The 16,582-nt window shown below is 38.3% G+C and overlaps 1 protein-coding gene across 2 annotated transcripts in view; it reads left to right on the top strand.

The window, feature by feature from the left end:
• Frmd3 (FERM domain containing 3) overlaps positions 1–16,582 on the top strand; it is a 191,323-nt gene that overhangs the window by 44,556 nt on the left and 130,185 nt on the right. For both annotated transcript variants that reach the window (XM_038335041.1, XM_038335040.1), the window contains exon 2: positions 14,735–14,839. In XM_038335041.1, the coding sequence (XP_038190969.1) occupies positions 14,735–14,839 (105 nt within the window). The remainder of the gene's footprint in view (positions 1–14,734; positions 14,840–16,582) is intronic.

Genomic DNA, 16,582 nt, shown 5'->3' with positions numbered 1-16,582 from the left:
CTTGCTCTTTTAAACTTGGTGTCTAAAATCCAAATGCTAACCTCTTTACAGGTTCAAAGAGGAATTTGGAGATTGGGGGTTGGGGATATATATATATATATATATATATATATATATATATATATATATAAATTTTTTAAATGTACATCATCCTTCTTCTACATAGAGTCTTTGGATAAAGGTAGGACCAGAACCAGCAGAAATTTTTAGTCTGGCTTATTTGTTGAAATGGAGAAGATCTGTTTTTTTGGTTCATATTTTTTGGTTTGAATGAAAATGTTGTTACTTCATATAGATGAAGTCCAATACAAAATTATGTTTCACTGCATGCTGTCAATTTATTTTCTTTTCCAAAAGTTCTATCACATTGTTTCCCAATACATACTTCACTATGTAAACATGCTAAAAAGGTAATGTTAAGGCTAATGCAGAACAGTCTGGGCTATGCATTAGAAAGCAAATCCATAGTATTGTTAAGTGATTGCCACTTTAGGCTTTCTAGAACACACAAAACAGTTCAGTGCCTCCTCCGCCATCAGTCCACTTCTTCCCTACATCCTGCTCTATATTTTACAGATATGACCACTTTTTATGAAGGGCTTCCCAATCCTTGCTCCCAATTCAAAGTAGGAATATGAAAAAGAAATCAGTCAAAGATCATCAAAACAAAAACTGCAACCACATTTTGAAGCACACCTATGTAAGAATTATTGCACTGCAGTTTATGCACACATGCATGCTTCCTACAAATAAGAAGGGGCAGCACCAGGTTCTTCCCAGATTTCATAGGTAGGGGGAAGTCTGTAGATAACAAGCGTTGACAGGCATTCTAGGACTCAGAAAGGAAGAGGACATCATCTCTTACAAGCCAAGACACAGTTCTGATGGCAACACTCCCTCCACCTCCAGTGCTGCTACCCTAAGTTAAATGTTGCTCTTCTAAAAGTTGGTATCTTGTACTTAAAGACAATGACAATGATTCCATCATGTGAAAATCAGTTTATGTTAAACAGTGTCCGAAAGAACACAAGCCACCAAAAAAGGCAAAGAAATTCTGAATGTTACTAAATTTATTGCCTAACTTGCAGAGTTTAGTTATTATTATTATTATTTCCTATTCAAGTTGTGTTGTTGTTGTTTAGTTTTGTTTTGGGTTTATAGTTAGTTTTGCTTTATTTTCCATCCTTTCTTCCATCTTTTTTCATCCTTTCATCACACAAAATGCTCCACAAAATTACCCAGCACCCTTTTTCTTCATCCACTACTTTCTGGGAACAAAGCCTTTTTCTTCCTGTCACAGCTCTGCTATTGATGTATTACGAATTTACAACTGCTACAGGCCTGCTCCCATAGTGGACTGCCCATGCTCTGAGTTCACTGGCACTTGATGAGCCATTGTGGCCATTGGCTGAAATGTTCTGATCTCTTGAATTAAAGCTCCCCTTCTCTGTTTATTGAAGATAATACAGCAAATACAGTAGGAAAAAGCAATGATGACCTTTTTATTTTATATTTCCAAGAGTCTCACAAAGGAAGAAATTGCTTTTCTGACTATGTTGACCTAGAAAAGCACACAAAGCCACAATCACATGTCATTCATCTATACCCATATTTTGTTCTCAATACTTTTTGTGAGGTGTTGCTTTTAACACCTCACTGCTTTTGGTGAATGGTCTTGCATCTAGCCATCTTAATACATAAGTTTTTCTGAGTCAGGAGCATGAAAGCACAACAAAGGAAAAATAGAGAGCATGGGTATAAACTCAAACCCAAGAGTCTAGCTTAACTTATAGGTTAATTACATCAGAAATTCAAATCCTAATAAGATATATATATATATATATGTATATATATATATATATATATATATATATCCTGTATAATAAGAATTATACAGGTAAGATTCAAACAGTATTCCTCAGAAAAAAATCCTACAGTCTAGGATTATAAATGTGAATACTTCTTAGTACAAAAGAAATTAGGGACATGAAAGACAAAAAGATCTGTGTGAATGTAGCACATTATAACATTCAATCTGCAGGGAAGGAGCAGCTAATGCTGAACTCCAGTTAGTCTTTCCAAGATCATCCACCAGCCGGGTTATAAGAGTGTTTCCAACTCCAAACTGTCAAGGTGCTTTGTTGACAAAACAGAACAGTAGAACAGTTGAAAAATTCAGCTGGTCGACTGGTCATCTTGACCTGTGTGTCATACCCATATTATTGGCTACGAATAATTTGTACTTGGCCTGAGTCATTGGTTCATTGTTTGCCCTAAGTGAAAAATTTGGGTACAGCAAACAGGAAAGCAAATTGTACATAAGTGGACATCATGAACATCTTTTTACATTCATGCTAATAATTTAACAATTTGAAGACAAAGTCTTCATTTCTCTGGATGTTAGGTTCTAGCCAACTTGATTTCAAACTGTCTTTAAAGTTATTGGTTGCATGCCCTTGCTTATTACTTTTCTTATTTCTTGAAATTCTTTCAGAAAAATAAACAGAAATTATTCTAAAACCCTTCTTATATATAAATATTTTCTTATGCTATGTTGTATGTTGAACCAGCCCTACAAGAGAAAATAGATTATCTTTAGATCAATCCATTCTGATCCCTGGAGATAGGGTGGGTCCTAGTTCCTTTAAACTTTCATGTGGGATTGTGTATCTATAATCATGCACACAATTGCACAATTTGGTATGCTATTAGGAAAGACATGGGAGTATTAGGCTACTGGGAAGTCATCCAATGACTTCACTATATGTAATGTACTTAGTATTTTCTGAAAACACAAGTCCAACCTTTGATAGATATTATATTCTGTTTTATAACCAAGTGTCCCTTCTTCTACCTGTCCAAATTCTAATAGCTACCATGGGGAGAATATTCACTAAATCAGTGGTTTGTCAGGAGATTAAAGGCATAAACTGTGAAAGAGCTCATAGTATACTCTAAGTATTTAATTAAATAAGCAATATTTGCTATTATTGTGTTTTTACCTTTATTCCAGAAGGTACTATTCCAAACTCAGCTTTGGTTTATAATCATACTATTTGAATGATGTCCCTTTTTAGACTTAACCAATATTAAAAAGAGTGGAAAATCTCCTGGATTAGAGCTTTAGGAATTGAAGATTATGGTTTTTATGATTTTTCATGGGAAAAAAGTCACTGTTGATTTAGGCCACTTATTTCTTTTCATTTTTTAAAATATCAACTATATTATTGTTTTGGCTTTACCACTGATCCGAGTAATTAAATATATTATTGGCAACTGACTGTTGTGGAAAGAATTAAACCCTTTTCTTATTACTTCCCCTCCCTCATAAGGACTGATTCTAGGAAGCAACTACTACTCTAAGCAACATCTTTTAATCAAAAATGACCCATGACACTGGAAATAATAAATTATTTAAGTTTATCCTTAATGTTAGTAATAATGACTTATCACTGTACTTTGCTATTTCTAAGATGGTTCACAATTTCAAATCCCTTTCATCTTCTTCACTGTTTTTCTCTAATTGCTAGCCAGTACATGACAGGTGTTTAACAAATATGCGGATGAGCCTTAAAATAACCTGCTAAGTGTAGACCTGGAAATTATTATACTTGCTACCCATTTACTGAGGTAAAACTCAGCCTCAAGATTTCATGACTTGCTGAGGTCTCTCAGCTGGAAAGTAGTAGAAATAAGGTTTGAATGCAGAGGTTGTTCTGTTTTTTTGATGCCTTCTTTGAAGTGGTAAGATGATAAGAAAATTTTTTAAAGTAACCTAGTTTGTGTTTACAAAAATCATGTTCTTCGAGGCATAAATAAGTAAAACCCATCTCATGAAAGAATAACAAGTTCTATTTTCAATCTGCATTTAATAGGAAAATACTGCTTACTCTAGTCCATGTGACAGCCTTCAGACAAGGACCATGGCATCATAAGTAAAATGCCTTCCTATTATATTATAATACAGTTGTTTATTTCTCTTGCTAGCCTCCTGAGTCCTAGGATTACAGGCATTTGCCAGCACACTTGATTGTAGTTTTCATTTACTGAACTTCTCCTTGTTGTCAGTCTTTAAATTTGTTTGTTATTATTATCATTGTTATTATTCACTTTTCGAATCAGTCTTTGTATATAATGTTGTCTAGCCAGAAGCTATGTAGTTCTTATGTTTCACTATATAGCCCAGGCTAGCCTAGATCTTGCAATTCTCCTGTTTTAATTCTGCCTCTCAACCACTGGGATTACAGGTGTGCCCACCATGCCTAACAATCATCTTTAAAAATCCCATGAAATAGGAAATTACTTACCCATAAGACTAGGTAATAGAAATTCAGAGAAACTAAAGGTATTTGTCCTCTCAAAATGACTTCCAAAGGAATCCAGCTGGTATATTGTTGTCATGTTAGAATCTGCTAGAAAAAAGAGCTAATTCACTGGCAGCAGTTCTAAGACAGGTAAGATGCCCCATCCCACATTGTAGGTCACAGAGCTGCTGTACCTACATGGATGTCCACTGACCTGCTGTTTCCAACCCTTGCACCACTAAAAGGAATCCAGTTAGGCAGTCTGATGCAAGGGCAACAGAATGAGGCTTTTCATTAACAAAAAACTGCCTGCCTTCTCTGCTCAAACTCATTATCATTTTGTACAAAGACAGCTGAAATGGTGGTCCACTTAAATTTTACTTTTAAGATACACCAAATTATGCCAAGTACCCTGCCATACACAAAGGCAGGGTGCTTGGTTCCAATTCACAGGAGAAGCCCCTCAGACAAGGTGTGGTTCGTGCAGAAGGTTAGGAATCTTTACACATAGACAGTTGTCTCGCCAAAAAGGAAGAGAATGTGGAAAAAGCACCTACTGCACTCACATTTTGAGACTTCTATATTAAAGAAGTCCCCACATGGAACCATATATAGGGCCACTTTTGATTAGAGTAAATGCTCTCAGGAATGGGTTCTATGTTTTGCCCATCTATTCTGAAGCAATCCCAATAGAAAACACATTGAAAATGAATTTCTGCACTAATCTAATTGAAGACTCTAACAAACTGTTCGTATTATAATATAGTCTATGTAAAACCTCCAGAAAAGAATTGCCTAAAGTTTTTTAACGATGAATACTTACTTATATAAAATCCTTTAGGGAACTCCATTCCAGTTGTCCTAATCTGCTTTTATACAAATTAATTTTCCCTACAATCTTCACATTTACACATTCTAGCGACTGCAGTGTTTGCAGTACCTATTTTATCTCAAAGATCTTGAATAATCTTAAGGAGGTGTTGCTGAGGGCTATATACTGGTAATCTAGTCATTCACTAAAAATAGTCTGAGAGTTCTTTTTAAGTTGCTGAAAAATTCATAAAACACTTTAGGGATAGAACATGACCTATAAATAGAAATGTAGAAATTGGAGATATCAACAAACCCTTTTCCCTTAGGAGAAAAAAGGCATCCAAGTACGTTAAGTAAAACAGGACTTTTTGATTCCTTATGAAGAATCCTTGACCCACATAGCTTTTTAAAATTCATCTCACGTGTGATAAGATGCTGCTTATTCTAGAGTCGCTTGCAGAGAGCTTACAATCAATCTTGAATGATGAGCTTCTATTATGTTCAGTTAGTAGATCAAGTTCAACTTCTTTAAACTCAAAAAATTTTACAATATTTTGGACATTGAATTCTTCTATCCTGAGGCAGAAGTTGTCATTTCAGTGAGCAGATTTAGAAAAAATTACCAAATTTTATGAGGAAATTTATATTGATAATTTATCTTCAACTTCATAGGAAGAAATAAAGCTCACAGCTCATAGAAGTAACTGAGACTTGGTTTCAGGAAAACAATAGAGGCTTCAGACTATAGCACAATCCTTCATACCCAGGGATATTTTTAGTATACTCAGGCCAAGGGTTGGCTTACTAATCACAACTTGCTCAGCAGCTAGTAATAGTGCTTTGTTAAATGCCATTATCCATTATGTAGAGAATAAAACAAAATAATTTCCTTCTTTGATACTATTTTTTTAAGTTTTTGAGTTTATAATATAATTGCATAATATTCCTTTTTCCTTTTCTCCCTCCAAGTCTTCAAATTTATGGCCTCTTTTTTCTTAACTATTGTTATCTATCTATCTATCTATCTATCTATCTATCATCCATCTCCCATCTATCATTAATCTATGTATCATATATCTATGATCTGCCCATCTATCGTCATCTTCCTTGTATCTATCTATATATTTATGTCTCTTTCTGTCTATCTGTCTGTATTCCTAAATACATAAATGCAACTATCACTCAGTTTATAAAATGGCCTTTGTATGTATTTGTTTTTAGAACTGACCATTTAGTATTGAGTAAAATTGATGTGTTCTGGAGAAGACTGCTTTTCCTGTTCTCAGAATTCCTTAGTTGCCTGAAGTTTTTCTGTAGACTTGAGGCCTCCTGGACTTTAAGACATTCATGTGATCATTTATTGGTGATATTTATGCTGTCATGTTGTTGAGATTTCATAGGGGTAGCTCCAAAAACAACAAACTCCCTGTTCATTTTGCTCTTAGTATATTTCTACCACATCTTTCACAGTGATTCCTGACACTTATATGCAGGAGTTGTGTTGTAGATAAGAATGGGCACTATAACTCTGAATTTATAGTAGTTGTAGTTTTATGTAATAGTCTTTTTCTATAGCAAAGAAAAGTTTCCATGATAAGGAGTGTACACTATAGTTACCTGTAGGTATAAGGACAACTATTCAGAATGTAGTTAGAAGTTATGGCAGTTTAGTATAGTGACAATTGTATGTTCTCCAAAATCAATGGCTTCACTAGCCTTGGTAGTTGTGAGGATTCTGGTACCAGACATAGTTTCTCCTTGTAGAAGATGCCCTGAGTCCAATCAGAGAGCTGTTGGTTACTGCCAATGTATGCATGCTACTATAGCTCTCAGGGTTATTGTGCCACACTGCTCAATGCTATGAGGTAGGGTAGGTTGATAACTTCCCTTATTTAAAATCTTGTACCTTTTGGCACCATGAAATTCAGTCCTCAGGGAAGAAGCATTCAGATCAGGTCCACTATCCGTGTCTTCAGAAGTATATGATATCTTCAGCAGTAGGAACTTGACTTCCAGTTTTGGGGGAAATCAAGGACTATAACAGTAGCCTGTATTGATAAGGACTTCTGAAGCCTGATGATGGGGTGTTTGTTAGATGGTCTATTGTTCTTGGGAGATCATTGAAAGCTCAGATGGGAAAACTTCATTTAAACTATATATGGTCTGTTGTTCTTGAGAAAGCATTGAAAGCTCAGATGGGAAAACTTCATTTAAAGTATTTAAGTACGTGTAAAAACTAATTTATGTGTATTATATGTATTTTAGGTAGTAATTGATATTATAGCTTATTATGAATTTTTCAGAAATTCTTAGTGTTTTTGCAGCCCTCCTCTCATCCTTTTCTGTATCTATCACCTTTTTCACAGTTAGAGCCCTTCCACCGAGTTTCCCCCATTACCCCCATCAGGCCACTTGTAAACTGCTACTCTCTTTTATTGCTCCTCTATCTTCTCTCCCAACAGTCATCTATTTTTACTTTCCTGGTTACTGTAGTTACCCCAGCATATGTATTCCCATATGAAGATTTGGAGATCAAAAATCTCAGGTGAAAAGAACCGCAATATTTATATTGCTGGATCAAGCTTATACCATTCAAAATATCATTAAATCACTTCTTGATTTCAGTGTGATTGCTTTGTTTGCCTCCATTTATGCTGATTTGGGCTATTGATTTTTTTTATATATTGCCTTTATTGCATTGAGATTTGTTACCTCTAGTCCTTTCTCAAGGATTTTTTCCATAAAAGCATATTAGATTCTCTCAAATGCTTTCTCCTACATCTCTTTAGATCCATTTATGTAGTTTATTGATATATTCATGGCAACCCATTCCTGAATTTCAGGAATAAAGCCAACTGGTTACAGTAAGTCATTTTTTATTCATGTCTATATAGACATGAATAAAATATGGTTTGGAAACATTGAATAATCTGTGTTCATCAGAGATATTGGTCTATAGTTTCATAAGAGTTGTATCTTTATCTGGTTTTTGTATTACAGTGATACTGGCTTCAAAAATTTTGGGGAATGTCCCCCTTCCCTTCTTTCTTTCTTTCCTTCCCCATAGGATTGGCTGTAGATCTTTGAAAGTCAGGTAGGATTCTTCTGTGAAACTATATGGCCCTAGGCTTGTCTTTTAACTGGAAGGATTTTGAATTGCTGTTTTAATATCCTCAGTAGTTATAATTATAAGCTTTTTGGTTTAAATATGGTGATTTGAATGAATTATGAAATTCATGATTTTTATTATTTTATAGTTTAATAGAGTACAGGTTTATAAAGTATTCCATTATAATATTCTGAACTTCTTTTTAGTCTGTTGTATGTTACCTGTTCGGTTCTAATCCTGTTAATTGTCTTTCTTTTAGCTAGTTCATCCAAGGGTCTGTTGGTCTCAAAGAAATAGCTCTTATATTCATTATTTCTTCCTTTTCTCTGTCCCTATTTCATTAATTTCTACTCAATTTTTATTATTTAAGTAGTCAATTTGATTCAATTTTTTGCTTTTACCTTTCCAAATTCTTGAAATACATCATAAGTTACTTGTTTGTGCTCTTTCTGATTTTTCTTTTAATATAGACACTCAGTGATTAAAAAAAATCCTTCTTGGGACTGTTTTTACTGTGTTCTGGGGAATTTTATTATGTTGTATCTTCATTTTCATTTAGTTCCAGGAAAATTTTTATTTCATTCTTGATTTTGTCTTTAGAGCCTTCATCATTCAGCACTGAGGTATGTCCTCTCATGAAGCTGTGTGTTTACTAAATACTTGTTTGCTGTCAACTTTAAACTGAATTACCTTATAATCAGTTAGTATGTGGAGTTATTTGGATCTTTTTTTAATTTTTAAAGATTTATTTCATGACCCATTGTGTAGTCTTTTTTAAAGTAGCTTCCGTGTATTTGAATGGAAGGTTCGGTAGCTTTATTTTAAGTCCATTTGGTGTAAGGTATTATTTAATTCTAAGGTGTCTAAGTTTAACTTCGTCTAGATGACCTGTCTTTTGGAGAAAGTTGGGTAGTGAAATCACCTACTATTAATAGTTAATGTTAATCTGTGTCTTTAAATCCAGTAGTGCATGTTTTATAAAACTGGGTGCACTAGGGTTTGGTGCATATATATTTGGGAAAGTAATGTCACCTTCATTAGGCATTTTCTTTGTTAGAATAACATGGCTTTCTTTAGCTATTCTGATTAATTTAGTTTGAAGTATATTTCCTCAATCATTAGGATAGTGATTGCTTCTTGATTTCTGGTTCCTGTTGATTGGAACCAGATTCTTTTACCTGCAAGAAGAGGGTCCTTGTATTTAAAGCTAAGATGCTTTTCATACGGGCAATACGGGAAGAAATTTGTTGATCCAGTTAGCCAATCTATAACTTTTGTATTAGAGAACTGAGACTGTTAATATCTAATGCTGTTAAAATATGTGTGTTAATTGTGGTTATTGTATTATTGTTTATAATCTCCGTGGTAATTTGCATTTTGGTCATTATGGATTTGTATTTCTTTTTCTAAAAAAAAAATTATTTATTTATTTATTTATTTATTTATTTATTAATTATGTATACAATATTCTGTCTGTGTGTATGTCTGCAGGCCAGAAGAGGGCACCAGACCTCATTACAGATTGTGAGCCACCATGTGGTTGCCGGGAATTGAACTCAGGACCTTTGGAAGAGCAGGCAATGCTCTTATCCACTGAGCCATCTCTCCAGCCCTGGATTTGTATTTCTTTACACAGTTTCTTGACAATACTCATACTTTTCTTCACCCTAAATTATTTCTTTCTGTGTTTTCTTAAGTTCTTTTTGTTGGATATAAATTCCTTTAGAATATTTTTTAAATTATTAATATACATATTTCATTTAGTATTTTTAATTAAACAAGAAATTCACAGTAAATTTTCCTTATTTGTAAAAAGTATTATTTCCTTTGGATACAGCATCACTATTACTAAAAGTCTTATATATTATTTTCTTTTATTGATTCTTTGTGGATCATCCATTCCTACCCCACCTTTCTCCCTGTCCCTCGCATCCCCCCCCCCAAAACAAAACCAAATTTAAAACAAACCAAAAGCAAAACCAAACCAAGAAAAATAAGGAGAGGAAGAAGAAGAATCTTATAGTGGAAGCTGTAGTATGGCCTGTTGAGACACACAGTTTACACTTTAGTCTATTTAACTTAACTTGTAAGTGTTTATTGCAAAGGGTCATTGCTCTGGCTCGTGGCCTCTGGGTTCTGCTATACCATGGATAATGGAAACTCACTGGGGCTCTTTTTGGATATCCTGTTGTTGTCCTGTGTCATGGAGATCCTGCTGTTTTGGATCTGTAGGTTCCTCCCCTTCACATGCTCACAGTTCATAGATTCAGTAGCTGTTGGGGTGGACAAACTCATAGCCCTGGTTCTGGGTCGGGGTGGTATCTGCATTGATCAGCTCCCTAGGTTTCCCTCATCATCACTACCTGAATGAACGCTCCATCACTGCCTTAGCTAACTGACACAGTGTAGCCCCCAGCAAGGAGCAGAGCCAGTTCTGCTCTGGGGCCCTCAGACCCGGGTCGCCCCTACTCAATCTCTATGGCCAGTTCTACTGTTTTTCTCAGACAAGATTAAAGGCCCTCTTTCCCTATTGCTGTTGGGAGCAGACAGGGTGTTGGGGGTTGGGGGATTGAGGCAGGATCAGCTCTCTTGCTCTCCCACCCTTAGGACCGACTTACTTGCTACCCCAGCTACAGGGTCAGCTCTAGTGTGCTGTACAGGTGTAGCATAGGGCCCTTCTGTGTGCTGTGGCTGTTTTAGGACAGGGCTAGTTCTCTTACTCTCGTGACCCTGGGGTCAGGTATCTTGCCGTGCCACAGGTAGACAGGGGTGGAGTAGGGAAGGCAAGGCATCTTTCTCTCACCAATGCCATCAGAGAGCAGACGACGGGGAGGACTGGTCTTCTCTGTTGCTCTTATATCCTCAGGCTGGTTCACGTACATCCCTGACAACAAGCGTCAGCTCTAGTGTGTTTGCCAGACCTGAAACAGAGGCTACTTTTTCAAGCGCTGCAGCTGGTAAGGGTCAGGGCTGGCTCTCCCACACCTGTGACCCTAGGAGCCAGTTCTCTCGACTGATGCAGGTGATAATAGGTGAGGGGAGGAGGACATTTTTCCCTCACCCATTGCCACCACAAGACAGACTGGGAGGATAGGGTCATCTCTCTCATTCCCATGCCTGGAGGGTTAGGGCCAGCTCACCTACTGCAATAACCACCAAGGAGCAGGACCAGCCATCCCGGGGCAGTGAAAGGCGAAGCCATCTGATCACAGCATGATTCCAAAGACCTCCATGCTAACACAGGCTGTGGACATCCCCACACACCTCACCTACAGCAGGAAGGTAGACCCAGACGTGGCCCTCGGCAGCAGCTCAGGCAGGAGCAACACCACGGCGGCCCAATGGCAGCACAGGTCCATCAGAGCAGCATGCCCTGCCGGTAGCATGGCCCTGGGGCATCAACATGGTCCCAAGTAACTGGCTAGTTCGGGGCATCCACAGAGCCCTCACTGGCAACTGGAGTCACCAACACCACCCCAGACCCGACCTTTCATTTCCATCACCCTTATGTTTGCTTTCTCTAGCACATCACCCAGATACGTGCCCTCTTTAAATTATTTTTCCTTTATTTCAGCGAGCTGTTTCTTTTTGTCTTCTTTAAACGCCAATAAATCTTTGTTGAAGTTTATGATTGTTCTTTTAAGTTATGTGTCCTGTGGCTCATGTAAATAATTCTTACTGCCAAAAATCCCTACAGAAAAGATGGGCAGTGATGGTACACACTTTTAATCCCAGCACTTAGGAAAAACAGACAGACAGATCTCTGATTTCAAGGCCAGCCTTGCTTACAGAGCAAGTTACAGGAGAACCGGGGGGGGGGGGGGGGGGGGGGGGGGGAATCTGGAGGACTGGAGGTTTTTCGTTTGTTAGGTTGTTGGATTTTTGTGCATGGGGAGGGGGTAGTGTTATTTGTGTTTTTTCCAATGGTATCTGTGCCTGTGGACTTCTTTATTAGGTCTATGTCTGACATGGAGAAAACAGATTGGAGCCTGAGGGAAGACGTGCACATTAGGTTGGATCTAATGCTTGGATGAAGTAAGAAGGACACAGGTGATTGGGCTAGTATGTAGAATGTGCATTCCAGTCCAGACTTGGAGTGTGGGGATAGATGTGGGGTTTGGAGGAAGGTGTGTGGTGGGAAGAAACACAATTACTCACCTGACTAGATCCTAGAACAGCATCTGGCTGTATTGGCAAGGTAGTTGTGGTGTAGAAGGGAGTTGGTGTTGGTGTTGGTCAGGAGCAGCTGGGGTGGGTCCTGGAAGAAGCCTAAAGTTTGCTTGCAGTCTAATCAAGGGTGACCTTGCTAGTCTGGAGCACAGGATGTATGATCTTAGCTATCTATGGGGGAGCTTATGAATGGGTTAGGAAGACAGAATCAGAAGGATTCACTGAGCTAAGTCCTGCAGAAGGATGTGCAGGATGAGGTTGAGTGGAGAGATTGGAAGTGGTGTGGAAGGAGCCTATGAATCACAGCAGGCAGGTTCAGAAGATAGCTCCTTGCCAAAGCCTAAAAGTTGGTTGTTGCACAAGCAGGGGTGGTTTAAAAAAAGCTGGGCATTGGATATAAAAGATGGCTTGACTCTGGGGGATGGGGTGGATAGGGTGTTTGGACAAGAGAAGCAGAAGGATTCACCCAGCTAGATTGTGGAGAGTGATGTGAAGACTCTGTACTATTCCCCCTTTTAACATCTCAGTGCATCAGCCTGGCTGACCTGGAACTCAATATGTAGGCCAGGATGGCCTTGAACTAACAAGGATCATCTTGCTTCAGACTACAGAGTGCTGTGACGAAAGACACTCTCTCTCTCTCTCTCTCTCTCTCTCTCTTGGATTTGATGTAAACTTTTAGTTACTACTCCCATGCTTGCTTGCTGCCTTGCTCTCATCCATGGTGGTCATGTACTCACCCTCTGTAAGCAAGCTTGCTTTCTACTGTGAGTTGCCTTGGTTATTGTGTCCCTGCATAGCAATAGAACAGTAACTAAGACAGCATGTGTCACTAAATTCTGCCTAAAACTGTTTTTAATATCTTGGAACAATGACCCTTAATCTCTCAAATTTCAAAATTTCTATTTGTGGGTCAAAACGCACACTGAAGTAGTCCATATATCTATCAGCAACTAAAACAAGAAGATTTATTTATTGTATATGTATGATGAAGTGTGTTTTGTCTGTCTGTCTTGTGCCTGCTGCCAAAGGACACAAGAAGAGGGTAATGGATTGCCTAGAACTGGAGTTACAGATAGTAGTGAGCTACTGTGTAGGTGTTAGGAACCAACTCTAGGATTTTTACAAGAGCAACAGACAATCTTTATCACTAAGCCATCTCTCCAATCTTTTGTCAGCAATGTTATTAAAGTATGCTCTTCTCTTTTGACTTATCATGGTTCTCAAACTGAAGAAACTGAATTTCACAACGTTGCTGGGGGAGTCAGGATATGCTAATACCTTTACGGCACTTCAAGTCTGTCAGTGTTCTCAGAATATTCCAGAATGACACTGCAGTTGTGCAGAAATCCACATTTCACTTCCACTTTCCTTGACTAAGATCCTACCTTGATTCATACAAGTTGTATAATATTAGACAAGTCACTGAATTACATTGTGGCTCAGTTTTCTCAGGAAATTGAATGAGTGAATAACAAAAACATTTAGAGCAAGGAGTCAGGGGCACCATAAATTGTAAATTGTGGGTTCTCACATGATATTAGTTGTGAAATGTTTCCTCAGTTATGAATATTGTAAAGAAAATTAAATAGAATGGAACAGCAGAACACACAAGAGCTCTTTGTACCAGTGGTAGATATTTTTATATGTCCCATTGATTCCACCTTTGGGTTTTCTTGTGATTTAAAGTGTGTGTGTGTGTGTGTGTGTGTGTGTGTGTGTGTGTGTGTGTGTGTGTGTGTTGGCTCATTCTTGTGGTTTGAATGTCAAATGTCCCCTGCAGGATAATGTGTTTAACATTTTTTCCCAGATGAAGGCGCTATTTGAAGAGGTTTTGAACCCTTTAGGATTTTAGGATTTGAGGCTTCGCTGGAGGAAGTGTTATTCTGTGATTGGAGTTTGAGGTGGTTGTGTTTTTGTTGGTTTTGATTTTTTGGATTTTATTTGTTTTTGTATTTTCTAGCTGTATTTTCTTTCACCCTTCTATGTCTCGATCTGTCTGGACATGCACAAGCAGTCATATTCATTGTGATGCCTTTCCTGCTCTATAGGACTTTATCCCGTTCAACCACGAATAAAAATAAGGCTTTCCTACTATAAACTGCTTCTTGTCACTCACTTGGTCACAACCAGAAAATTGCTGATCTGCCCACCTGGTAAAATCTGTTTTGTGCTGTGGTTGTAATTAAAAAACATTGGAAACCCTTATGGCAGTGTCTAAAGTAACTAAATCCATTGTTCTAAGCACAGAACTAGTTGGGTAAGTAAGGCCTGCTAGGGATGGAATGCAAATGTGCTTGTGGGCTCTGGCAGTAATTTAAATGCACTTCTTTTGCAGAGGGAGACCAAAGGACAGTTTCTTATTGAGCACATCTGCAACTACTACAGCTTGCTGGAGAAGGACTACTTCGGAATTCGCTATGTGGATCCAGAGAAGCAAAGGGTAAGAGCCAATTTTGATCTTCAAACTGTGGGGTTAAGGAGAGGACCAGTATGCCAGGCACTGTGGCATCCTTTCCAGAACCTTTACGGTACCTTTGTTCTCATGAATTATTGGCATGAGAAATAAAACGGCTGGTGTGACCGGAAGACTACATGACTGGAAGGACAAGGGAAAGGAAAGGCATTTCAGGATGCTGGTCTCTCACGAAAGAATAGAAATGCTCCTCTGCTCTTCGAGTTTCGGCTTTGCAAACCTCCCCAGAGTAGTTGCATATAATCTAGTTATGGAGAGCTCCACCCCTCCCCCGCACACACACAGTCCCATAAGGGGCAGTGGAGGGTGACTCAATGCCTCACCGGTCCCTGGCAAGTAGAAGACAGACAGATACTCCTTTGGAGAGAGCTTGGGTATAGAGTTTATTTAGTGAATATGGAGAGGGAGGAGAGAGAAAGAGAGGGGAACAGAGAGAGAGGAAAGAGAGACTTGAGAGAGGCAGAAACTTCCTCTCCAGAAGAAGGGCTGACAGAGAGAGAGCAGACTGGAGAGGAGGTGAGAGATCTCCTTGCCTTAGCAGGGAAAGTGGCATGAGAGGGAGTAGATTGGGAGTGGTAGAGCTTGTTTCAGTACCCAGGTGACAGGTCAGGCCATGGCCAGCAGATTACAACACTTTGTACTAGATTTACTGCCATATTTCTTTACCCTGTTGCAGGATATTTGTTGACACTGTGTAAAGATGTGTCACTATGATTGGTTTAAGAAAGAGCTGAATGGCCAATAGCTGGGCAAGAAAGAATAGGAAGAATTTCTGCGGAAAGAGGAACTTGAGTTGAATCTAGATACACAAGAGAAACACTTCAGAGAAATACTGAAGCAATTAAACATACAGTACAGAGGAGAGGTAACTGAACCCTGTGGCAGAGTGGAAGTTATAAGAATTAGTTGAGAAAAAGCCTAAGCTAAGGCTAAGTTTCGTAATTAATAATAGTCTCTGTGTTATTATCTGTGAGCTAGTGACCCTAGGGAAGTCTGACTACAGTAGCTTCTCACCATTTTCTCTAAATCTAAGCAAGGAAGTCAGACATTATGTATTAGATCTAAGCATACTCTACCCACTAACCCAACCAAAGAAGAATTATGCCACACCTAGGCTATAGGTGATTGGTTTATATTCTGGGGTCCTAAGTATTAGTACCTCCTCTTAATGTAAGTAAATACAGTCCTGAGCTTTTTATGTAGGAAGTCAGATAATGAGCCTATTGCTGCCTTATTAATGATGGAAAAAAATCTTGTCTGTATCAGAACGGTTTACTTTTTCTACAAGCACCTTTAGGAGGACACAGAATGAAATAAACTCCTGGGCTGGTAGCAGGAAGCCAGATGGAATTATGTCCCACCACCTGCTCCTGCTATTGAAAGGCTGCTTCCTGCTGGCCTCCTCGGGATAATTGCTTCTCATATGCTCATAACTGAGAACAGGAAAGGAACCAAAGATTCAGGACAGCCCTGAACACAACAGAATTTACTGCAAGCAGAAGTCCCTATTTATGGATTGGCCTGCTTAATAAATTTTCTTTTGTTTTTAAAGATCAACAAGGGTCAAATATCACAATTTCAGAAGGTGGAGAAATCACACTGTGGCTTGCAATGCTTGTTGCTCTTACAGAAGACCCGAGTTTGATTTTCCACACCCACATTGGCCAGCTCACATTTGCCCATATCTCCAGTTTGAGGCTATCCTAATGC

This window comes from Arvicola amphibius, chromosome 6 (genome assembly GCF_903992535.2).
Source record: "Arvicola amphibius chromosome 6, mArvAmp1.2, whole genome shotgun sequence".
NCBI lineage: Eukaryota > Metazoa > Chordata > Mammalia > Rodentia > Cricetidae > Arvicola > Arvicola amphibius.
The sequence above is the reverse complement of the archived record's forward strand: the minus strand, read 5'-3'. Positions and strand labels throughout refer to the sequence as shown.